Source organism: Megascapheus bottae, chromosome 5 (genome assembly GCF_031878675.1).
Source record: "Megascapheus bottae isolate mThoBot1 chromosome 5, mThoBot2.hap1, whole genome shotgun sequence".
NCBI lineage: Eukaryota > Metazoa > Chordata > Mammalia > Rodentia > Geomyidae > Megascapheus > Megascapheus bottae.
In genome coordinates this window covers 84,930,528-84,956,625 of record NC_143513.1, presented here as the reverse complement: position 1 = coordinate 84,956,625, position 26,098 = coordinate 84,930,528, and the positions used below count along the sequence as shown (strand labels likewise).

At 41.3% G+C, this 26,098-nt stretch overlaps 1 protein-coding gene across 1 annotated transcript in view; it reads left to right on the top strand.

Moving 5' to 3' along the window:
* Ptprn2 (protein tyrosine phosphatase receptor type N2) overlaps nt 1-26,098 on the top strand; it is a 228,394-nt gene that overhangs the window by 22,629 nt on the left and 179,667 nt on the right. The window contains exon 2 of the mRNA XM_090332458.1: nt 22,946-22,996. Coding sequence (XP_090188584.1) covers nt 22,946-22,996 — 51 coding nt within the window. The remainder of the gene's footprint in view (nt 1-22,945; nt 22,997-26,098) is intronic.

Here is a 26,098-nt window from a genome sequence, read left to right as displayed (position 1 = left end):
AAAGAATTAAGTAATATTTCTATTTTACTGGGCTGACATCAGGTTTTGCAAAGAGCTTGCAAAATGGCATTTTAATGGCTCCAGAGTCTGAATACTGACTGCAGGGAGAAAATCTAACAAGCACAGAAGATGGTCCTTTTGTGTTGCATACCCCACTGAGACATAGTAATGATATTCTCTCCAGGGACAAATAAATGAAGGAAAGCTGTGCAGAGCTTGGTAGATGTTCATTAGAAAAGCATGGCATCAGTCATGTGCACAGCTCGGAGTTGAGCCCTGTCCTGAGTACACAGTGACTGGGTTTCCAGTTGTGATGTGGACGTGAACCACTGTCCTGTGCATTTCAAATTACATGGCAAAGGCTCAGGAGAGGCCAAAGAATTGGAATGTCACTTTGAAAATTCTAGTGAAGCTTTGTTTTTGAAAAGAAAGGAGTAACTGATTTATGCCATACCAATGGGGTACCAGGACCTGGTCCTATCATTTACGTTGTGGTGAATAGTCCTGGATTTGCACCCCAGCATCACCAATTACTGGTTCTGTAGTCCAAGACAGAAAGAACATCAATGTTTAAAAAAATCCAATAAGTGCCTCCACAAAGTACCTACCAACAGTATTACTTTTATAAATTCCAAAGATATAGCAATGCTCAAATTACCTAGATAACTACAATAAAATATTTTAAGTTTTCAAAAAAAAGAACAACAAACCTCTTTGAGTCTCAGTTCCCTCATCTGTACAAGAGAAATTCTTTCCTTGAAAGCTGTTGAGACAATTAAATGAACTAATTTTTGCAAAGTATCTGTAACCCAACGTGTTCTAGAACCCAATAAATACTCAATAGTTGTATAATCACCAGATATCATCATTGTATTGATCTTAGCAATCTAACAACACCGACAGCTGTTGGTCCTGAGTATGCTGGTTATTCCAAATTGAAAGAGAAGCCCATGGAATTTCAAGGGTGAAAGGTAACGAGTGCTGGTATGTGTTACAGTGCAATGCCCCAACATAAAGGTGGGTCCAGTGTGACCAGCAGCCTTGGCAGCATGTCAAAGTCCCAAGACCCTGGACAAGCTATGCCAGAATGTCCAGTGCCTTGGTTCTGGATTATGGATGGGCTTTGCCCAGACATAAAGGTGTGGGCCCAGGCCAACAGACTCTGCAGATAGGAAGGGCTCTGCACAGACTGACACACTTCACAGGAAGGGGTGGCCTTTCACCCTGGGTTTCATAGTGAATTCCACACCAGCCTGGACTCCAGAGTGAGCATGTCTTGAAAAGCAAAGGAAAGGATGGGCAGGAGCCTTCTGAATTCTGATCTGATCCCAATGCTAATCTTATCAGTCTGTGTTTATATTCCCCTCTCTCAGGGCACCTCTTAGAAGCACCTTTCTCTTCCCTGTCTTGAGGCTGAGCCAAGTTCATCACAGGAGACTCAGTCAGAGATGGGCTCTGTAGAGTCATTTCCAGGGCTTTGCTACTGAGGCCGCATGAGACATAGGCATTGGTGGGCCTGAGGCTGTGACAAACAGAGAGGAGCTGCTGTCACATGTGCTTTGTGGAAATAAAATGCTTGGTTTTGGAGGTAGTAACCCCAGGGGCATTTAGAAGATCAGAAACCAGTTTTCGGGCTTAAAAACATACTTAAAAAGCAAACCACTATTGTATGTTATTGCCTGTGTGTCAGAGACACACGATTCATACGTTGTGCTTTTGAATGTAATTTCAAGTTCATTTGAATTCAGTCATATATTTAGAGGAAGCTGGAGAAGCTTTCAAGGAAAATATGGTAGTTTTCTAGCTGGTTGCAAGTGTGAGGCTTTGCAGTCTCCAACTGGGAACCTGAGTAACAGGTTTTCCCTAAAATATTTGAATATGCAATTTTAGTTCCTACAACCATATTGAGAGGTAAAGGGTGGTCTCTCTTATTTTATATCTGAGAAGAATGGACTTGTAGTCCAGAGCTGCTTCACTGCTGCAAGTATCAGTGATGGGTCTGGGAGAACCATTCTTTCTCCTGTAGGATGACAATAAAATGCTGGGATCCCAGGTATTGTCTGGGTTAGGAGGTGTTGTGTGACACCTCAACAGCCTGCATGTGTCACACATGTGACAGCAGTTCTTCCCCAGGGGCAGCCCAGTCTGGCTTTTCTGCCCCTGTTACCCAGAGGGAGCCCAGGCATGTCCTTATTGTTTAGGGACCCAAGGGCTTGAATCCTTCTGTGGCTTTCCATTGAACATCACGATGTATCAGGGAGGTGCTTCCTGTATTAATTTAAAATTCATCTGTCAGATACTCAAAATCTACAGGAATTATGTACTATAGAACATTAAACTTTGGAAACCCTAACTAGTAAACACAAATACATGAAAGAATTGAGCATACACTTAAAGTCTTATGTTAGGCGATCTCCTAGAAATGAGATCCGTTGCCAGGGAAGAAAGTGACGGAAAACACACTTATAATTGCAACCTTCTGTTATTTTAAAGAAAACATGCTAGAAACCACTTTCCAATTTTAGTGGACTCAGCTGGACTGAGAGCTTTGTGTAGTGTGGATGGGTGGCTTCCTGGACAAGATGGCAGCTGAGGAGGGCATCCTGAGTGGATCCGTATCCTAAATTATTATTATTACTTTTGAGGGTCCTGGGGCTTGAACTCAGTGCCTATGCACTGTCCCTGAACCTCTTTGTGCTTCAGGCTAGCACTCTACCACTGAGCCACAGTGCCCTTTCTGGCTTTTTCTGAGTAGTTTATTGGAGATAAGAGTCTCACAGACTTTACTGTCTGAGTGGCTTTGAACTGCAATCCTCAGATCTCAGCCTCCTGAGTAGTTAGGATTACAGGTGTGAGCCACCAGTGCCTAGCTTATCCTAGATTATTTTGTTCATGCAGGTATAACATGAAGTTCACATGGCTTTTTCTCATTTCAGCAATTGGAAAGCCAGAATTTTGCTTCCAAAGCTAGAAGAAATGTCATGAACAAAGCTACTATTTTCTTTCACCAGTTCAAAGTGATGGCTTCTTCCTCTTTTGAAATGCAGTTCTGTTGCTAGAAGTTAAAACAAAAAAATAAGACTTATGAGGTCAGGTAAAACTACCAAGTATTACAAGGAAAAAAAGTTCATAAATAACAGTGAAGAAGGGACATTTATCATTTATGAATACACTGAAAATGCTGACAGTCCAACAATGGAGGGCCAAGGGAGCTGATGTTCTTGTTTGTGTGGTTCACAGAGGCAATGTTGTAGGGCAGGTACTCTGCTAGCAGATGAATGCCTGGTATGTCCTCTCATGTCCCCCCACCCTCCTGCCCACTCTGCACCCTAAGTGGGTCTGTGTACTGTCATTCCTTTGTAGTCCCCTTGCCTACTGGCCAGTGGGGCACCTCAGTGGGAGTGAGAGATGAGAACACAGATGACCAGGACCTGTGATTCTTGTGACTATGGCCAGGGTGGCCTAAGGAGCAGCTGACTGAGGTCAGTGTCCAGAGACTGAGGAGAGTCTCAGAGGCAGGAAGCAAAAGCAATATGGATGGATAAGTAGTACAGCCCATAAAGCACTGCTGAAAGAAGCCAGTGGTGTGGAAGAAAACCATGACAGTTGTTTTCCAGTTCTGAGGAGAATTGCCTGGATGCTGAAAACTCCTGATTCAGAAAATCTCATCCTCTCATTTATGCTCTGGGTTGTCCTTGGATATTTCTTTGTGGGTATTATTTGATTACCTTACCCAATGTGTGCAATGTGAATTATATCTTCATTCTTCCTCTGCTTGCTCTTTCTTTCTTTCTTTCTTTCTTTCTTTCTTTCTTTCTTTCTTTCTTCCTTTCTTCCTTTCTTCCCTCCCTCCCTCCCTCCCTCCCTCCCTCCCTCCCTCCCTCCCTCCCTCCTTCCCTCCCTTTCTCCCTCCCTCCCTCCTTTCTTTCTTCCTTTCTTTCTTCCTTTCTTTCTTTCTTTCTTTCTTTCTTTCTTTCTTTCTTTCTTTCTTTCTTTCTTTCTTTCTTTCTTTCTTTCTTTCTTTCTTTTATGGGTCATGGGGCTTGATCTCAGCCTGGGCGCTGTCCCTGAGCTCTTCAGCTCAAGGCTACAGCCCTACCCTTGAGCCAAGCCCCACTTTCTGTTTTCTAGAGGTTAATTGGAGATAAGAGTCTCAGGTCCTTTTGTGCCTGGGCTGGCTTTGAACCTTGATCCTCAGATCTCAGCCTCCTGAGTAGCTAGGATTACAGGCGTGAGCCACCACACCTAGCTTTTTCCTCTGTTTTCACCTGATAAATAGATCATGTGGAAGAAGAGAACTAGGCTGGTTAGAAGGAGGAACTTGTGCTGATGATCAGGGTCAAAAAGAAGGGAAGAGAATATTTACAGGATGTCAGGAAAGCCACTGAACCTTGCTGGTAAAGTTCATTGCATTTGTTCTGGGTCCTTGCTCATTTGGCAGTGGTCACAGCCTTATCACAAGTGCCATCCACTTAGTTCAGATTTGTGCTCACAAATCAAATCTAACTCTAGCAAGACCATAGTGAAAATGCATTGTTTTTCACAGAGGAGGATGGCCAAGACAACCATTCATTGTAGATCCACAATGGTATTAGAAAACATACTGTCACACACACTCTCTTGAACAATAAATTATTCTTATACAGACTGCCCTTTCTAAATCATTGTCCCTCATTTTACTCTTGACAAACTGTAAATTAGAATTTAGAATTATTGTTGTGGTGTATTTACTAGTTACAAATAGATCTTGTTCTCATTGTTAAGAAGCAGAGAGGTAAACCCATTTATACAAAAATCAACTGTCTAGAAGACAGGGGGTCTTTGCTGTGTACAGCTCAGTAGCTGTACGGTTCTGTGCAAGTACTCAGCCATATGCATGCTAGCTTAGATTTTCCCTTGGGACACCTTGAGCAATAGTACTTAGAAAGGTTATACATTTTCTTTGTGCTGATGCTGGGAATCCAACTCATAGCAAGTATTTTCTCTTATAATTGAACTACATCCCCAGCCCTGATCATACTTTCAAAAAATCTCTAGGATCATAGTTTTTCTTTCCTTTTTAACTATACCACTGCTACTTTAGAGGATGTTGCTGCTATCACATATGACAAAGACTGTCCAGAATTTGGAAAGCCAGTCTTGGATCTACTGTTGCTCCCACTAGAAAGAAGGGGTTCTTTTCAGAGCTCTGCTATAAGAATTCCTGAAGGGATCTCTTGCTAAGGGTAGAGCACTTGCCTCAAGCACCACAAAAAAAAAACTGATTTAGACTTATCAATGGTAGATCATGGGTTATTTAAAAATAGCAATAATGAAATCTGAGATACTCCATGAAGGAAAAGTGCTAAAAAGGAATTTCATGCAAGTGGTTTTTTTTTTTTTAGTTCCTCCTTCTCTACAGTCTTTTACTCTATCTCATTCTGCATGGGACTTGTTGAGAGGCAGGCTTTTGAAGTATCTTGTATGGGGTCCTAAACTGAAAATTTCTTTTAGGAGGTTAGAGTGACCTTAATGTTATTATTTTATCCTTGGAAGGGGAAGTGGAAGGTTCAACTTCATGAGTGGAAAATACTTTCCTTCCCTAGCCTTTTTGTTTGGTAAAAGAAATGACAAGGTTGAGCGAGTGACAGATCAGGAGTTCTGAAAATTATTGTGTTGCTTCAGAAAACTCATTACACTAGAATGAGTCCCCATGGCACATGTCCTATCCAAAACTCATACATTTGGCAGAAGAGTAATTATGTTGAACAGGAAAAACTGGTTTTAGTTTAATGATAAGTGAAGTTGGAAAATACAATGAGAGCAGATGGGTTTAATTTACTGAATGCTACTGTGTTGGCATAGCCTGGAAGCTGAAGAATTAATGAAGGAGGAGATATTGAGAAAACCTTTCCTTTCTAAGGCAAGTTATTTCTTTCACTGGATGGACTGGGATGGGAGAAGGTTCTTACACTGATGGGAAATTATGTCAGTGGCATTGGAGAATGCATTGTCAGCTCCTGGGGACAGCATGTAGCCATTGGATTCTTGAGTGTTTTGGTATTGTCCAGACCAACACTGAGAATGCTGATCTCTTCCAAGACTTTCCAGGGCTACCACTGGGAATATACTCAGCACCTGTGTGCCCCCCAAACCTTTGTGAACCCAAATATCCCTATGTACTCAACTACTCTTGTGAAACTACCAGTTCCTGTGAGCTCCAGAACCCCTGCAAGGCACTCCCCATTCGGTGAGTACCCCCACCCTGAGCCCCATCTCCCTCATCAACCATCACCAGATCTGTTCCAAGATTGTGCCTGGGGTAGATCTGCATTCTGAGTTAGTTCTGGCACCTCTTTACTTATTTATAGACTGATTCTTGTTCTTGGCATGAAAAAGTAATTCCACTGTCATGGCTGAATGTTCAGCAGAGACAGCTGAGATGGTTGCAGATTCGTAAAGCAGGAAATAGGCACACTGGCATGCAGATCAGCGTCATTGCTGTGGGACTTCTATCAATATTTTCTGTTCTCCTCGCTTGGAAGCTGAAATAATCCTGAAGCTGGAGAGGATATAATCTCAAGAAGTTCCTGGGCACAGCGAGGGCTTCTGTGTACCACTGGTCTGGGTGACTCCTGCCTAGGCACTGTGGTCAAGGGTTGGGGACACTCAGAGGTCACTGGCATAAGGTTGTCCCTTCAAAACCACCCCGGGATTATCCAGAGCTTTAGTCAGGGGATAGTCTTACCTGTCCTGCACACAGTTTCTCCCAGCTTTTTTCTCTTGGATCCCATGTGCAGTGCATTCCTTTCTCCTTAGGTCACCATATTTTGTTAACATGGAGTTACCTAAATTTATCCTTTTTCACATGGGAAACTTGAATATGGCCTTTTCATTTTAGACCAGCCTTGACTATACTTTTTTCTTTTTTTTTTTTTTTGCCAGTACTGGGGCTTGAACTCAGTGCTTGGACATTGTCCTTAAACTTTCTCAAAGTTAGCACTCTACCATTTGAGCCACAGTGCCACGTTTGGCTTTTGTGTGTGTACGTGGTACTGACAAATCCAACCCAGTGCTTTGTGCATGCTAGGCGAGCACTCTACCACTAGGCCACAATCCTTACCCCTTGACTATATTTTCTTAATTTCTGTTTTACTTGGGCTGCAACATTTGGCCTTTTCTATGGAGTATTCTTATGCCCCTATAGTTCTTATCTTTTGGCATACCTATCTGCTCTTCAAGTGTTACAGACACATAGTAGGCCCGCTTCTTGAGCAGCTGCAGAACTGAACAATTTCCCTATGAACAGGGAGCCTTTCCACACAGAATACAGGTCTGTAGGCTGGGGTCAGAACATTCATTCTGGAGAAGATAAGTACTGACTGTAGATGCACAGGTTCTGCTGTATTAATGAATCCATGGAAATTCACTGCATCTGGTTGGACAGGTGAAGCCTTAACATTTTGCTATATTCTCTCTACTAGCTGCCTATTGCTGTGGCTAGGAATTCAGAATTCTATTGAAAAGGAGTGGAGAAAGTAGATATACTTTACTTGCCTTTTCCTTCCCTAATTTTATGGGCTTTAGTTTTAGTTTTAACTTTTGACCATTTAGTGTAATGTTGGCTATTGGTCTGTCATATATAGCTTTTATACTGAAGTGTGTGTCTTCTATTCTAGCTTCTCTGGAGCTTTTAACAAGAATGAACAATGGATTTTTGTCTAAGGTTGCATCTATTAGGATAATCATGGAGTTCTTGTCCTTGACCCTGTTAATATGATGTACATAATGTTTATTGACTTTTCTATGTTAAGCCAGATTTGCATCTCTGGGCTAAAACCCACTTGCTCATAATTTATGAGTTTTAAAATTTTGATTAGTTGATGCATTCTGTTGGCTAGTATTTAACTAAAGACCTTTGAATCTATGTTCATCAGAGAGATTGATTTATAGTTGTCATTTTTTGTTGGATTCCTACCTGTTTTGGGATGAGTGTGATATTGGCTTCATAAAATGAGTTTGGAATTGATCCTTCCATTTCCATTTCACAGAAAAGTTTGAGGAGTATAGTTGTTAGTTCAGCTCTAAGTCGTACAGAATTCATCTGTGAATCCATCAGGACCTGGAATTTTTATTGAAAGATTCTTTATTACTTTCTTAATTATATTGCATGTTATGGGACTCTTTAAGAAGTTTATGTCTTTGTGTTTTAGCTTACATAGTTGTATGTCTCTAGAAACTTACCCATTTCTACTAGATTTTCTACCTTATTTGAGTATAGATTTTTTTCATATATTTTTATTGTAATTAATAGAAGGGTTACATGGTATTTGCCAGATAGATGGTGCATTAATTCCCATACATTGATACCCTTTCTCATGTCTTGGTCCCCATTTCCCTCCCCCCCACCCCCACCCCTCATCTTGTTTTCCCCCGTTCCCTATCCAGTTTCAAATAACCAAATACAAATATATCTGATATATCAGGTAACAAAGTGAGATAGTGTAACAATATGAGATAACCAAGGGACAGCAAAAGTGATGAGTGATAACATAGTACCTTAAGAACAACAATCATTAATTATATGGCTTATGTTTACATTATATTTTAAATGACAAGTTTAACAAACAAGTGTTCAAGGAGGGAATCTCTAATTACAATCACTGGGACTTAGTATTTAGAACTTAATCAAAATTAAGCTAAGGGTTTGTATGTCATCGACACATATTAATTTATGAAATAAAACATTATGTCTGTATAGTCATAGGTTTTTATGTCTATATAGTTATGTTTGTATTTCCATTACCATGTTCATAGCTTTGGGAATGCAGTTATTGAGACCTCGTTCTTTTACTCTTTGGATATAATAGCCGCATATTAAGGATACCATGCGCCTTTTGTTCCTTAGGTCTTGACTTGTCTCACTGAGTATAGATTTTTAAAAGTGGTTCTTCATAATCTTTTGTTTTTTGGATATTTGTTGTGATATTTCCTTTAGCATCTCTAATTTTGTTGATTTGAGTTTCTTCTCTCCTTAGCTAATTTCTGTCAATTTTATTGATTGTTTTCAAAGAGCCCGATTTTCATTTTGTTGTTTTTTTTAATTGTAATTAGTAAAAGGGTTACATGATATTTGCCAGATAGAAGGTGCGTTAATTCACATACATTGATACCCTTTCACATGTCTTGGTACCCATTTCCCTCCCCCCCCACACCCCTCACCCGTCTTGGTTTTCCCCCCTTCCCTATCAAATTTCAAATATCCAAATACAAATAAATTCAATATATTAGATAACAAAGTGAGATACTATACCAATATGAGATAACAAGGGACAGCAAAGGAGATGAGAGACAACATAGTACATTAAGGACAACAATCATTCATTATATGGCTTTTGTTTCACTACATTTTGTTGGTTTTATGCATAGCTTTTTTTTAAAGTCTCTAGTTGGTTGATTTCTGCCCTAGTATTTTTTATTTTCTATCTCACTCTGTCTGGTAGTTTTGTTCCTGTTATTTTTAGTAGTTTTATTTGCATCATGAGGTTTTTTTAATTAAAGAATTTATTAACATTGATTTTTACATCATATTTCAAATGACACATTTAACAAACAGGTATTCAAGAAGGGAATCTCTATATACAATCACTGGCATTTAGATTTTAGAACATAATCAAAATTAGGCTAAGGGTTTGTATGTCATAGATACATAATAACCTATGTAATAAAATGATGTCTATAGAGTCATAAGTTTTTATGACTAGGTAGTTGTGTTTATATTTCCAGTACCATGTCCATAGACTTGGGTATGCAACTTTTGAGTCCTTGCCCTTGTACTGTTTGGCTCTAATAGCCACATATTAAGGATACCATGTGCCTTTTGTTCCTTTGGTCTTGACTTGTCTCACTCAACATGATTCGCTCTAGATTCATCCACTTCCCTGCAAATGCCATTATTTTATCTTGTCTGTTGGCTATGTAGAATTCCATTGTATATATATACCACATTTTCTGTATCCATTCATCTGCAATAGGGCATCTGGATTGTTTCCATCGCCTGCCTATTGTGAATAGTGCAGAGATGAAAATAGCTGAGCAGGTGTCCTTATCATATCTTGGGTTATGATGTTCAGGGTAGATGCCCAGGAGTGGTATGGAGGGATCGTAGGGAAGGTCAATTTTCAGTTCTTTAAGAAACCTCCAGAGTGGCTGAACTAGCGTACAATCCCACCAGCAGTGCAGTATGGTTCCTTTTTCTCCACAGCCCCGCCAGCATCTGTCATTGTCAAAGTTCAAAATCTTGGCCATTCTTGTTGGGGTAAGGTGGTATCTTAGGGTTGTTTTTATTTGCACTTCCTTTATGGCCATGGATGATGAACATTTTCTTATATGCTTTTCTGCCATTTTAATCTCTTCTTTTGCTAAATCTCTCTTTAGTTCCCTTGCCCATTTAGTGAATGGTTTGTTGGGTTTGAGGGGATTAGTTTCTTGAGTTTCCTGTAGATACTGGATATTAAGCATTTGTCAGATGTATTATTGGTAAATATCTTTTCCCAGTTGGTTGGCTGTTTCTCTACTTTTGTGGCTATGTTTTTATCTGTGCAGAAACTTTGTATTTTTAGGTAGTCCCATTTATGGAGTCTCTCTCCAATCTGTTGTGACCCTGGGATTCTGTTCAGGAATCTTTTGCCTGTGCCTATGAGTTCCAGTGTCTCTCCTACTCTATCATGTAGTAGTTTCACGGTTTCTGGTCTGACATTGAAGTCTTTGATCCATTTTGAGTTAATGCTTGTGTGTGGCGAATGGCTAGGGTCAATTTTCAGTTTTCTGCATGTGGGTGTCCAGTTTTGCCAACACCAATAATTGAATACACTGTGTTTGTTCCACTGTATATCTTTGACTCCTTTGTCAAATAGAAGTTGACTATAGGTATGTGGTTCTATTTCTGTATCTTCTATTCTGTTCCATTGATCTTCTGGTCTATTTTTGTGCCAATACCATGCTGTTGTTTTTTTTATTATGGCTCTATAGTATTGTAATACCACCTGCCTTGCTCTTTTTGCCTAGAATTGTTTTGGCTATTCTAGGTCTTTTCTTGTTCCATATGAACCTTTGGATTGTATCTTCTATTTCAGTAAAGAATGTCTTTGGGATTTTGATAGGGATTGCATTGAATTTGTTTATCAATTCTGGCAGTATAGCCATTTTCACTATGTTGGTTCTCCCTCTCCATGAGCATGGGATGTCTCTCCATTTCCTAGTGTCCCATCATGAGTTTATTTTATTTTTTTTTAGGTGAGGTGTTTCTGTTTTTCTTCATGTACCTGCTTAGTGCTATGAACTTTCAATGATGCTTTGGCTGTATCCCAAAGGTGGTAGTATAAGGTTTTCATTTTCATTGAATTGTTAAAACTTTCTGGTCTGCTCCTTTATTTCCTCAGTGATCTACCTTTTGTTCAACAGTATATTGTTCAGTCTCTATGTGTTTTAGTGTTTCTAGTAGTATCTTTTTTTTGTTGAGATCTAGCTTAATTCCCTTGTGATCAGATAGGATACAAAGAGTTATCTCAATCGTTTTGTATTTGCTCAAGCTTGTTGAATGTCCTAGAAATTGGCTTTTGAGAAGACTGTAACTTGGGTGGTTGTTGGATGAAATGCTCTGTAGACGTCTATTAAGTCCCTTTGGGCTATGATTTCATTTAATTCAGAGGCTTTTTTGCCGATCTATTCTTTGGTTGACCTGTCCTTGGGTGATAGTAGAATGTTAAAGTCTTGCACTACTAGTGTGTTTGGTTCTGTCATGTTCTGTAAATCTAAGAGTGGTTGTTTAGTGTATTTAGGTGCTCCATTGTGCGGTATATATACATATATACATACATACATACATACATACATACATACATACATACATTGTATATATATATACACCACTGTGATTTCCTCTGCATGGATCATTTCCTTTATTAATATGCACTGTCCTACCTTGTCTGCTTGTGCTAATATTAACAAGAAGTCTATTTTATCAGGTAATAGTATGGCTACCCCTGCCTTTTCAGATTAATTTGCATGAAAGGTATTTTTCCATCTCTTCACTCAGAATTTGTTTTTATCTTTGTGAGATGTATTTCTTGGAGACAACAAATGGTTAGATCTTGTTTTTTTTGTACTAATCTACTACTCTTAATTGGGGATCTGAGCCAGTTGATGTCTAAAGTTACAATGGAAAAATATGTCATGTTTCTACCATTTTGTTGTTTTCCTGTATTTTGCTCCCTTCCTTCTTCTTGTGTTTACTATACTAGTCTTCTAGTGATTTTTAGTCAATGCTGTGTTTCCTTGACTTTGACTGTCTTCTTCAGATAGCATCTCTTGTAGTATTCTAATCTTCTTTCCATTGTAATAAAGTTTCCCTTTTGATTTTTCTGTTGTTATAAATAATTCCTTGATTTTTAAGTCTAAAGTTGCACAACACTATGTCCAGACTATTTCTTCTCTGATCTTGACTGTGAGGAGTTTGTGATGGACTATCCCAAATATGAAAGTTACTACTCATTCTCTAGGTCCCAGTTGGCTGGAGTCCACCTATTCCAGGTTGGATATCCCTGAGGATATCTCTGCCTGGGTGTCTCTTACTCCCCTTTTAGTACCAGCAGACCAGCCAGGCTTGTCCTTTCTGTTGGTGATAGGAAAGGATCAGGGCCAAAGGCAGACACAGGAATATGTGCCTTCAAGAATGTTTGTTTGCATTTTAGCGTAAGATTTCTTTTTCTTTAACTGTTATTGATTTCAGGAGTCTGTACACAGCCCTTCATTGTTATTTCTCCTGTAATAAGCAGAAGGACTTGAATACCACAAAATGTTACATTGTGCAAAATTAGATGTCAAATTTCTAGAGAAAGAGAAGTTGGAATTTGTCAACTGAAATAACTCTGCTCACAGAGACTTCAACCCTTTTTTTTCTTTTGCCAGTCCTGGGTTTGAGCTCAAGGCCTGAGCATTGTCCTTGGACTTTCTCAAGGCTAGAGCTCTATGACTTGAGCCCAGCAACACTTCCAGCTTTTTTTTCTATGTATGTGGTACCGAGGAATCGAACCTGGGTCTTCGTGCATGCTAGGCAAACACTCTACCACTAGGCCAAACTCCCGGCCCAGAATTCATACTTTTCATTCATCTTGGGAATTCAGGATGTGGTATTAAGTTGAATTAGACAAAAAGCCTATTAACAAGTGGACTAGAGATTTAAAGAGAGCCTTTTCAGAAGAAGTTAAGAATGACCAACAGACACATGAAAAAATGTGAAACCTCTCTGGCCATAAAACAAATGCCAATCAAAATAACATTGAGATCTCACCTCCCCCCAGTTAGAATGGCTGTTATCAAGAAAACTAACAATAATATGGGCCGGGAGTTTGGCCTCGTGGTAGAGTGCTTGCCTAGCATTCATGAAGACCCAGGTTCAATTCCCTGGTACCACATACATAGTAAAAAGCTGGAAGTGGTGCTAAGGCTCAAGTGGTCAAGCTCTACCCTTGAGAAAGTCCAAGGATAGTGCTCAGGCCCTGAGCTCAAGCCCAGGACTGGTCTAAAAAAAATGATAGATGCTGGTGGGGCTGTGGCCAAAAGGGAATTCTGCTACACTGTGGTGGAAATGTAAACTTGTTCAACCACTTTGGAAAGCAGTATAGAGCTTCCTCAAAAGACTAATCATGGAGCTTCCCTATACCCAGGAATTCCACTCCTGGGTATTTATACCACAGTCCACAAACAAGGCTACACTAAAACTGTCAGCAACATTGTTTACCATAGCTAATGTATGCAATCTACCCAGATGCCTCTCAGTGGATGAATGGATCAAAACAATGTAGCATGCCTATGTATGTATATGTAAATATATATATATAGTGGAATTTTACCCTTCTATCAGAAAGAATGATAATCATAAGAAAATGGAAAGACTTGTTAAAATTATATTAAGCAAAGTAAGCCAGACACAAAGAAACATAGGTTGCATGGTTTCCCTCATTTGTGGTAAATAGAATGTACTTATAAATCTATACGTAACCACACTAGATGTTAAAAGACAAAAAAGTACACTGGGAAATGATAAATTGTACAGGATTCTAGACATTCACACAGTGAGGCCAAAGGAGGACATTCTTAGGAGAGGATCACAAGGGCTCAATAGCTATGTGCATATAATCATATAAAATGATGTTTAGTAAAATGAATTCCAAGAAATGGAGGCCAGATACAAGAATGAAGCCTTGAGGCCAGGAGTGTGGCCTAGTGGTAGAGTGCTTGCCTAGCAAGCATGAAGCCCTGTTGTCCATTCCTTGGTACTACACATATAGAAAAAGCTAGAAGTGGTGCTGTGGCTCAAGGATAGAGCACTAGCCTTGAGAATGCACAGGACAGTGCCCAGGCCCTGAGTTCAAGTCCCAATACTGGCAAAAGGAAATAAAAAAGAATGAGGCCCTGAGAATGTGTCAGAAATTGAGATTCTCATGTCCCACAGTGGGAACCCTGGAGTCCCATGGGGACTGACTGGCTGTAGGAGATTTGACTAGTGTGCTTGGAGTTTGAAAGACACTGATTGTTTGGTTGTATATATTATGTCTAAGTAAAAGACATAAGATTATGAGTGTCTTTCTTTCCATCAATTGGTAGCCTTATCTTCTTTCACCAATTCTTTAGAGTTTCTAGTACTCATGCCTTTGCACTTCCTTGGTTAAATTTGAGCTGAGCTTCTTTTGCTCAAGGCTAGCATTCTACTACTTGAGCCCCATCTCTATTTCTGCCCTTTTTTGGTAATTTGTTGGAAATAAGAATTTCATGACTTTTGTCCAGGTTTGACTTCAAACTGTGATCCTCGGATCTCAGCCTCCTGAATAGTGATCAGGCACCAGCTCTCACTGTATAGCGCACATTTTTATTCATTTTTTCCATATTTACTTTTTTATTAAAATATTTTATTAACATTGATTTTTATATCACATGTCAAATATCATGTTTAACAAACAAGTATTCAAGAAAGGAATCTCTATATGCAATCACTGACACATATATTTTAGAACATAATTAAAATTAAGCTGAGAGTTTGTATGTCATAGATACATATTGATCTATATAACATTATGTCTATAGGGTATATATCCCATCATGGATTTTTATGCCTATGTAGTTATATTTATTTATATCTCCAAGGTGGTATCAGTAACCATAGGTACCCAGATATTGAGTCATCACTCTTGTACTGTTTGGATCCAATATCTACATTTTATGGATACCATGAGCCTTTTGTTCCTTTGGTCCTGATTTATCTCACTCAACATGATTTGCTCTAGTTCCATCCACTTCCCAGTGAATGCCATTATTTTATCTTGTCAGGTGGCTATGTAGAATTCCATTGCATATATATACCACAATTTTTCTATCCATTCATCTGTAGGGGTGCATCGGGGTTGTTTCCATACCTTGACTCTTGTGAACCAGTGAAGAGATGTACATGGCTGTTCAGGTGTCCTTATCTTATTCTGGGTTATGATGCTCAGGGTAGATGCCTAGGAGTGGTATGGCTGGGTTGTAGAAAAGGTCTGTGTTCAGTTTTAGTTTTTTTTTAAGGTTTCAGACAACTTTTATTTTAAAAGAACAGGACAAACAAGGCAAAGGACTGATCTGGAGCCATGGGAAGGGCAGATGGAAGTGAGGCCTGGGCCAGGTGAGGTGGAGGGTGGGTGGGGGTTGGGGAAATGGGATCTTTAGCCCCACAGCAGGGCCAGCTGCCCTCCACAGCCAGCATATTTTTAGGTTTTTGAGAAATCTCCAAACTGCCTTCCAGAGTGTCTGTAGTAGTTTACATTCCCACCAGCAGTGCAGTAGGGTTCCTCTTTCTCCACAACCCTGCCAGCATTTGTCGTCTGAGCTCAAAATATTGGCCATTCTGATTGGAGTAAGGTGGTATCTTAGGGTTGTTTTTATTTACATTTCTTTTATGACCATGGATGATGAGCATTTTCTTATATGTTTCTTTGCCATTTTAACCTCTTCTTTTGATAAGTCTCTCTTTAGTTCCCTTGCCCATTTAGTGATTGGTTTGTTGGGCTTGTGGGGGATTAGTTTCTTGAGTTCCCTGTAGATACTGGATATTAAGCATTTGTCAGATGTATTATTGGTAAATATCTTTTCCCAGTTGATTGGCTGTATCTCTACTTTTGTGGCTATGTTTTTATCTGTGCAGAAACTTTGTATTTTTAGGGAGTCCCATTTATCGAGTCTCTCTCCAATCTGTTGTGACCCTGGGACTCTGTTCAGGAAGTTTCTGCCTGTGCCTATGCATTCCAGTGTCTCTCCTACTCTATCATGTAGCAGTTTCAGAGTGTCAGGTCTGATATTGAGGCCTTTGATCCATTTTGAATTAATGTTTGTGCATAGAGTGCCCATTTTCACATGCACCTTTCCGTAATATTTCTAGGTAGCAAAGCTTACCATATCCTCATCATATTGGGTGTTTGCTCCTTAAAGTTTTGTGGGCAATGAGGTCATTTCAGTCCCCTCTCTACAGAAGAGAAATGAACCTAGGAAGTTCCTAGAATTTGAGATCACCTCTTCCTTGTCAGTGTCATGATGCCTAGAAGTATCGGGGAACCACCAAGTGAGGGCAAGACAGGAGAGTTGAGAAGTTCAGGTGAGACATGAGGGATGAGCATCCCACCAGAGAGGGAGGCTGTGACTTGCTACTTTTACTACTTTCCTACATAATGCAAATCTTTCCTCAGGGTTCTTTAGGAGTTAAGGGTTAAGAAAGGCAGTTGCAATCTTGCTCCTCAAAGAACTAGATGTAGTAAGAAAAGAAACATCAAGACAATGACAAAGAGCCACTGTATTCTGAAAAAAACAAAGGGAAATAGAATCAGAACAAAAACGGGCAGTGCGTACATATCATGTATTGCATCCATGTGTGCGTATGTGCTCAGTGTGTGGTAAAGCTGGAGGGAAATGGTACATATCATGTATTGCATCCATGTGTGCATGTGTGCTCAGTGTGTGGTAAAGCTGGAGGGAAATGGTACATATCATGTATTGCATCCATGTGCGTGTGTGCTCAGTGTGTGGTAAAGCTGGAGGGAAATGGTACATATTATGTATTGCATCCATGTGTGTGTGTGCTCAGTGTATGGTAAAGCTGGAGGGAAATGGGTAGATGTAAAGGTAGGTGCAATTCCTTAAGCTCCATATCCTGGTCTGGTGTCAAAGAGCCATTTGAGAATTTTGGAAACACTTTGTTTTCTTGCATAACTGTGAGCAACGCTTTAATATTAAACAATCTTTCTTCAGACCCGGGAATGGAACACAGGTCCACACATGCTAGGCAAAGGCTCTAGCAAGAAGCACTGTGATTTCAAATGCTGTCACCATATAATTAAGGGGCAGATGAGTTTCTGTGAGTAAACTTCACAGATTTGACTACTTAGCCTTAGACTAACCTCTGACTTTGGTGTAGACGATGCACATGCAGCCTTCATGGCAGGGTGTGCACACTGTGAGGTGTTCCAGGAACAGCTGGGTTGGGATCCCCTGAAGACCCTATGTCTGAGTTTCTAGAGCAGAGAAAGCCAATGTGTGCTGGCAATAAGTCCTTTCTCTTAATTTATAGTCATAATTGTTATTGGTAGGTGGCTGGTATTTATTTATTTAGTTTTTCTTCATATTTTTATTATAATTAGTAGAGGGTTACAGTTATATTTGCCAGATAGAAGATGCGTTACTTTACACATATTGATACCCCTTCTCATGTTTTTGTCCCCATTTCTTTCTCCCACTCCCTCCCCTCATCTTGTTTTCTTTCCTTCCCTTTCCTATTTCAAATAAACAAATATATATATACAATATACCAGATAATAAGATAAGATACTATAACAATATGAGAATAACCAAGGGGCAACAAAAGAGATGAGAAATAATCTAGTACCTTAAGAACAACAATCACATATTATATGGCTCTTGTTTCCATATCCTGGAGGTCCTTTCATTTAGCCTCATCTGACATGGCCTTTTGTATCTAGGTTTTGAGCTATTGTAATCCTCTGCTAGGAGGGTCCAAGGTTTGTACTAATTATTACAAATGAGAGAAACAATTGAGTCTATATTCCTTTGGGTCTGGCTTACTTCACTTAATATGATTTTCTAAGTCTTTCCATTTCCTTACAAATGGGACGATGTCATTCTTTCTGATGGCAGCATAGAATTCCACTGTGTATAAATAGGTGGCTGGTATTTATAATGAAATATGTATTTCTTTAATTTTAGAGCAAATAACAGTATACATAAATTTAGCAGGCAAATAAGCATATTGACTGGTGGGGTGAAATATGCATAGCACTGCAGTTCTGGTAATGAATCACCTTTTCCACCCCCAGGACATGTGAGGTCTTTCTGAGGTGCCTGCTTGACAGGTTCCAGAATGGATGAAATTGGGCAGTTATTGGTGACAGGCTGCTTTTCCATGGTTGAGATTCAAGGATGCATTGCCTTGCACAACTCATCCAATCACATCTAATCATGCACTGTGATTACAGAGGTGGGATGCAACAGAGAGGCGTTCTTCCTGTGCCTTTTCAAGCAGAGTTCCATTATCCACCATTTCCATGTGTCAAATACTGAGCTATGAATGCGAGCTCACAATGGGCTGTTTACCTGCACTTGTTCTTTTTCCTTGCCTTCACTCGGTATTCTTACAGGCCTTGGGTACAAGCTGTGATGATGTTGAACAGTTGTGTGACCCCACTGTGGCCAGTATATGGAACAGCACCATGACATCAAATTTAGCTTTAAAAGTTCTAGTATGGCCTTCTGAGTGTATTTTTTTTATCTTGTCCTCCAGCCTCTGTGTACCTGGGCTGTAGGGAGGCATTGGGCAGCCTAGGCTACTCCCCCGCCCTGAGACTTCATCGGGGCTGCAGTGAGGGGAGATCAGAGGTCAGGTAGGGGAGGAGTCCAGAGACTGGCACTATTGCCCCAGATTTTTACTGAGCATGACGATGAGCTGAGATGAGCTATGTGACCTCAGACCATTGCTTTTGTTACAGCCAGCATGGTATTCAGGCCTGTGATTCTTGCCTCCCACTGCAGGGCCAGGTGTCCTCAGAAATCTGGTTGCCACCATTTCCCTGTCTTCACACACTGCTTGGCTCAGATACTTTTTGGATGAAACAATGGTGGGGTGAGATGAGAGCGAGTTGTGGGGAAAGCAGAGAAGCACACTAGAAAGGTCGGATCAGCTCTTGAGTAATGGAATTGATGTTGATTTTCTAGAAATCATATTAAGAAATAAAGTGTTGCTTTTTATAAGACTATATGATTATTTCAGAAAAATAAGATCTTAGAGTAGAGACTGACATGGTTAAGCTTTGACTTTTCAGTTTTGAAGATGCACTCCTGTGGGCAGTTTGCCTAGGGCTGAGTGGGCCAGGTAACTTGGGTATGTGCCTAGGTTCCACTTAGTAGGAATAACTTTAGCATTGTCCTGCCCCCTCCAACACATGACTTTCTCTTGTGAACATCCATAGAACTGTCATAAGTATGGAAGGAGACCATGTCTTCTGTCAGTTCATGGAAGAGCTATGTCTCTTTCGTGTGGAATGACACCATGTTTTGTGTATATGTATGCTAAAACTTGTGCTTGAACTTCAAGCCTTGCACTCTTGCCTGGCTTTTCTCGCTCACAGATGATTTATAGCCTATTGCTTAAGCAATGGCTCCAGTCATTTTTGAACTTCTTCTTCCTCCTTCTCCTCCTTGTCCTCCTCCTCCTCCTCCTCTTCTCCTCTTCCTCCTCCTCCTCTGCCTCCTCCTTCTCCCCCTCCCTCTCCTTCCTCCTCCTCCTCCTTCCCCCTCCTCCTCCTTCCTCCTCCTCCTCCTCCTCCTCCTCCTCCTCCTCCTCCCCCCCTCCTCCTCCTCCTTCTTTTTTGCTGAAACTGTGACTTGAACTCAGGACCTGGACATTGTCTCTGAGATTTTTTTTTCTCAAGGCTGATACTTTACTGCTTGACCCAGAGTTCCACTTAAATCTCATGGATTTTCCTGCTCAGTTTGGCTTCAAACCATGATCCTCATATGTTGGCCTCGTGAGTCATTAGGATTTATCGGTGCAGGCCACCAGTGCCTGGCCACGTTGCTTAGTCTTGTGGTAGCGTTCGTTTTGTGTGGGAACCGCCCTGGATATGCTCCTATGGCTTGTGCGTACTGGTTGCTAGGGTGATACATATGAACCACCACACCAGCTATGGTGGAGATGGGATCTCTCAGCTTCTTTATGGCTGGAGATGGGATCTCTCAGCTTCTTTATGGGTGGAGATGGGATCTCTCAGCTTCTTTATGGGTGGAGATGGGATCTCTCAGCTTCTTTATGGGTGGAGATGGGATCTCTCAGCTTCTTTATGGGTGGAGATGGGATCTCTCACGCTTCTTTATGGGTAGAGATGGGATCTCTCACGCTTCTTTATGGGTGGAGATGGGATCTCTCAGCTTCTTTATGGGTGGAGATGGGATCTCTCAGCTTCTTTATGGGTGGAGATGGGATCTCTCAGCTTCTTTATGGGTGGAGATGGGATCTCTCACACTTCTTTATGGGTAGAGATGGGATCTCTCAGCTTCTTTATGGGTGGAGATGGGATCTCTCAGCTTCTTTATGGGTGGAGATGGGATCTCTCAGCTTCTTTATGGGTGGAGATGGGATCTCTCAGCTTCTTTATGGGTGGAGATGGGATCTCTCACGCTTCTTTATGGGTGGAGATGGGATCTCTCAGCTTCTTTATGGGTGGAGATGGGATCTCTCACGCTTCTTTATGGGTAGAGATGGGATCTCTCAGCTTCTTTATGGGTGGAGATGGGATCTCTCACGCTTCTTTATGGGTGGAGATGGGATCTCTCAGCTTCTTTATGGGTGGAGATGGGATCTCTCAGCTTCTTTATGGGTGGAGATGGGATCTCTCAGCTTCTTTATGCATGGCGAGCTTTGAGTTGTGATCCCTGAATCTGCTTCCTGCGTGGATAGGATTTCAAGCATGAGCCACCATGCCCAGCTCACAACGAGACTTTTCAGAGGTAGGTCTTGATGGTGTGGCAGCTGGAGAACAGGAGTCAAGGAATCCTATTTTGGCAGGAACAGGTACTCAGGGTGGTTTGGAGCATGCCCAGTGTTTGTGGGCTTGTGGCCTTTCACTGGGGCAGGTGTGAACACAGTCATGGCTCTTGCTCCTCCTGACCTGATCACTCTACCAGGATGAAAGTTCCTTTTTTCTTTTTCTGTGCTCAAGATGTGTTTGACATGGAGTGAAATGCCTTTTCTCCAGCCTGTCCCTTGCCTTCCTGATTTATGTAGGCCTTTAAAGGGTTGGCCCACAGGACCTGCAGCGAGCAATTAAGGCTCTTTTTTTTTTTGCCAGTCCTGGGCTTGAGCTCAGAGCCTGAGCACTGTCCTTGGACTTTCTCAAGGCTAGAGCTCTACCACTTGAGCCTGAGCACCACTTCCGGCTTTTTTCTATGTATGTGGTATCGAGGAATCGAACCCGGGTCTTCATGCATGCTAGGCAAGCACTTTAACCACTCGGCCAAACTCCTGGCCCCAATTAAGGCTCTTTCGTGTCTGTTTTTCCTTTTTATTCAATTTCATTGTCAGGGTGATAAACAGAGGGGTTACAGTTACTTACATAAGGTAGTGAGTACATTTCTTGTTGGACATTGTTACCCTTCCCTCTCCCCCCACCTCCACATCCCATCCTTCGTGTCTTTTCCAGGAAGCAGTGGCCTTGTTCTGTGGTCTCTATCCTTTTTCCCCCACCTTTCCTCATGTCCTTTGTTGCCTTCTCATTTTTCCTTTCACCACTCTTTCCTCTTTCTATCTCATCGGTGGCCATGGCGGTCACTGTTCCTGACATCTCAGTGCTCTCGCCGTGGGATGTGAGCACTTCCTTCCTCTTCACACTCCTCCTTGAGTGCTTGGAGTGGTGTTAGTCATGTTTATAAGGAGGACCAGAGGTCCAAACCAATCTCTTGTATCTTGTGTGTACTTCTATCTTATGATGGTGCCATATTTAAGTCAGCTACGTGCTCTACAGGACAGCAGCTGGGCACCTCAGCTGTGAGGCTGGGGGAACATTGGTATAGATAGCTATGAAGATGATGTGTAGTCTTTCTAATGCTGCCTGGAAGAGACAGGCAGTACAGAGCATCTTTCTAATGGAGAAGTCATATGGCATGCACAGGGACACGATGTTCTGGCTTCAGAACAACCCACCTCCAAGTAATAAGAAACGGATCTAGCCAGGTGTCACTGACTCACAGCTATAATCCTTACTACTTGGGAGCTGAGATTGCTGGCACCATGGTTCAAGCAAGCCTGGATAAGAAAAGGTTGCGAGACTTTCTTAATAAATTTCTGAGCTTGGTGGTCTGTGTCTATTTTCCTAGATATTAGAAAGCATAACAGAAGTGGATCATGCCCAGCATATGCAAGATAGGAAACAAGACTCTTAAGTCAAAAATAAAGAGCAAAAGTCAGGGCTGCAGGCATAGCTTAGCAAAAAGAGAGCCTGCTTAGCAAGGACACAGCCTGGAGTTCAAATCCCAATACTGCCAAAAATAAAAAATAAAGCATGGCTTAGTGGTAGAGTGCTTGCCTAGCATGCACAAAGACCCAGGTTTGATTTCTCCAGTACCACATACGTAGAAAAAGCCAGAAATGGTGCTGTGACTGAAGTGGTAGAGCTCTAGCCTTGAGAAAACCCAAGGACAGGCAGGGCTCAGGTTCTGAGTTCCTCAGGATTGGGAAAAATATAAATAAATAAAGCAGAGACAAGAAGTCTGCCCTGGGGTGTGCACGTCTCAACAGCTAGCAAGGGCACAGCCTCCAAGGACTATGGGTCTTCTTCCTGTTTCTGACTCATTTTCTCTGTCTTTTTCTTTCCAGGCTGCTTATTTGAGGATGACCTTTGTGGATCATCTGAGGCCTGTGTAGATGGTAAGTGTGCAGTCCCAGCATCATTGCTGTGACTCTGAGTTTGCCTCTTGCAGGATGCCAGTCCACATGAGTCCACCCACGTGGCAGGCGGGCATCTTACAGTGTTTGTCTTTGCTGTTCTGAAGAGTCACTGGACTGAAATATATCTCTGGAGTCATGTATGTGACTAAACATGAAGATTAATGGTAATAGATCATGCTGTTAGTACACGTGTGTGTGTGTGTGTGTGTGTGTGTGTGTGTGTGTGTGTGTGTACATTGATGCATGTCTTAGTGCCTATGTTCTGGACAGTGTTCAAAAAGGATCCTATTAGGAAATGAGCGTGTTGTTTTCGAAGGACTTCGGTGTCAGGGAGAGAGTTCTGGACAGGATGCGTTAGAGGGCTATGGTGTGCTGCTGTTCCTTGACACCAGCCACGGCTGTGCTTTATGGCCCAATCCCCAGTTGGGGGTTTTCATTTTTTTCTTGGTGTCTCATGTTTTCAGTGAGCCTTGCAGGCCTGGAGGACTAGCAGGACTTCTTGGTGCTGGAAGGGATGAGTGAATAAGCAAGAGAGAGAATGGACTCCCTTGTGTGTCTTGTTTGATAGGTGGCAATTTCTGGGCAATTTGCAGTTTGGATGTGGAATGTCACAGCTGCTTGTCCCAATGTGAAAATGGGGCCACAGGGCTCCTGCACATGGATCTCTGGCTTTAGATTATGGGTGAGGGATATTTAAATCTCTTCCAGGGTTCTCCTGCTGCCAATTATGACCTGACACTTGTGCTCCTCCATTCACCCAAGTTTCTGCACAATTGCCACAACTGCAGGTGCTTATGGGATGCCTAATTTATAGAGGAGGAAACCCAGTTGTGCAGCCTTGGAGACCGCCCTTGGGGGAGTCTTCGCTGGGTGAGGTGCATTTTAGGGTGAGCTGTTCCATGACAGAGGTGTCAAGGCCCTTATGTACGCCATTTGGTGATTCCTGTATCTCTTCTAGAGCCCAGGAATTTTGGGGCTAGGAGAATTGTCTACCTGTCTGTGTGTCCTGGCAGATCACAAGCAAGCCAGAGTGGAGTGGGAGCTAATGCTGAAAAATAGAACATGTTGCCAGCATGGAACATTCTGTTTAGTGACTTTTTTTATATGTGGAGACTTCCATGCAGAACGTGGTCAGTGATCTGTAGTAGAGTACAGGTATGAGAGAAGCTAGAGAGGTTGTAGGACACTGGGCTGGATCAGGTGTGCCTCCTGCTGGTCATGTGGGTTCAACTCTAGAGTCCTTGGAATATGCCTTGGACTGTTTTTTTTTATTTGGAGGCCCATTAAAAATTACACTAATTTGATGAGGGAGCCAAAAACACAGGCTTAAAGAAGGACAGCTTCTTCAACAAACGGTGCTGGCCGAATTGGCTATACACATGCGGAAAACTGAAACTGGATCCTTATATATCACCCTGCAATAGAATCAATCCAGATAAAACAAAGACCTCAATGTAAGACCAGATACCCTGGAAAAATTACAGGAAGAGATAGGGAAAACACTAGTGGTCCTTGGCACAGGTTGAAACTTCTAAGTAAAACACAGAATCACAACAAAAAAATCAAAGAAAGACTGGATAAATGGTATTGCATCAAACTGAAGAGTTTCTGCATGGCAAAGGACATAGCTAGTAAGCTAAGTAGAAACCCTACAGAATGAGAGAAAATCTTTACTAGCTATGGATCAGACAAGGGCCTCATATCTAAAATACATTCAGAGCTCCAAAAATTACCCTCCATAATCCTCAAAGAAACAACAAGCCCATTAACAAGTGGACTAGAGATTTAAAGAGAGCCTTTTCAGAAGAAGTTAAGAATGACCAACAGACACATGAAAAATGTGAAACCTCTCTGGCCATAAAACAAATGCCAATCAAAATAACATTGAGATCTCACCTCCCCCCAGTTAGAATGGCTGTTAACAAGAAAACTAACAATAATATGGGCCGGGAGTTTGGCCTCGTGGTAGAGTGCTTGCCTAGCATTCATGAAGACCCAGGTTCAATTCCCTGGTACCACATACATAGTAAAAAGCTGGAAGTGGTGCTGAGGCTCAAGTGGTCAAGCTCTACCCTTGAGAAAGTCCAAGGACAGTGCTCAGGCCCTGAGCTCAAGCCCAGGACTGGTCTAAAAAAATGATAGATGCTGGTGGGGCTGTGGCCAAAAGGGAATTCTGCTACACTGTGGTGGAAATGTAAATGTGTTCAACCACTCTGGAAAGCAGTATGGAGCTTCCTCAAAAGACTAATCATGGAGCTTCCCTATACCCAGGAATTCCACTCCTGGGTATTTATACCACAGTCCACACACAAGGCTACACTAAAACTGTCAGCAACATTGTTTACCATAGCTAATGTATGCAATCTACCCAGATGCCTCTCAGTGGATGAATGGATCAAAACAATGTAGCATGCATATGTATGTATATGTATATATATATATATATATATAGTGGAATTTTACCCTTCCATCAGAAAGAATGATAATCATAAGAAAATGGAAAGACTTGTTAAAATTATATTAAGCAAAGTAAGCCAGACACAAAGAAACATAGGTTGCATGGTTTCCCTCATTTGTGGTAAATAGAATGTACTTATAAATCTATACGTAACCACACTAGATGTTAAAAGACAAAAAAGTACACTGGGAAATGATAAATTGTACAGGATTCTAGACATTCACACAGTGAGGCCAAAGGAGGACATTCTTAGGAGAGGATCACAAGGGCTCAATAGCTATGTGCATATAATCATATAAAATGATGTTTAGTAAAATGAATCGAAGAAATGGAGGCCAGGGTGCTTTTTTAAAAAAAAGTTGTACTATTCACAATTAGCTCTCCCCCCTTGGTTTATTCCCTTTGGTCACTGTTTTTGATTTCTGTGTCCTTGTCTATAAGTTTATCTGATTGGGGAAGAGGAAGTGGAAGCACAGAAATGGTGGACAGAGGGGAACCAGTTCACCAGTGATACTGTGTTGGAAATGAACTACACAATTTGGGGGGAGAAGGATGGGGAGGGGAAAACTGGGAGAACTGACACTGTCCAAAAAGAAATGTACTCGTTACGCAACTTATGTACT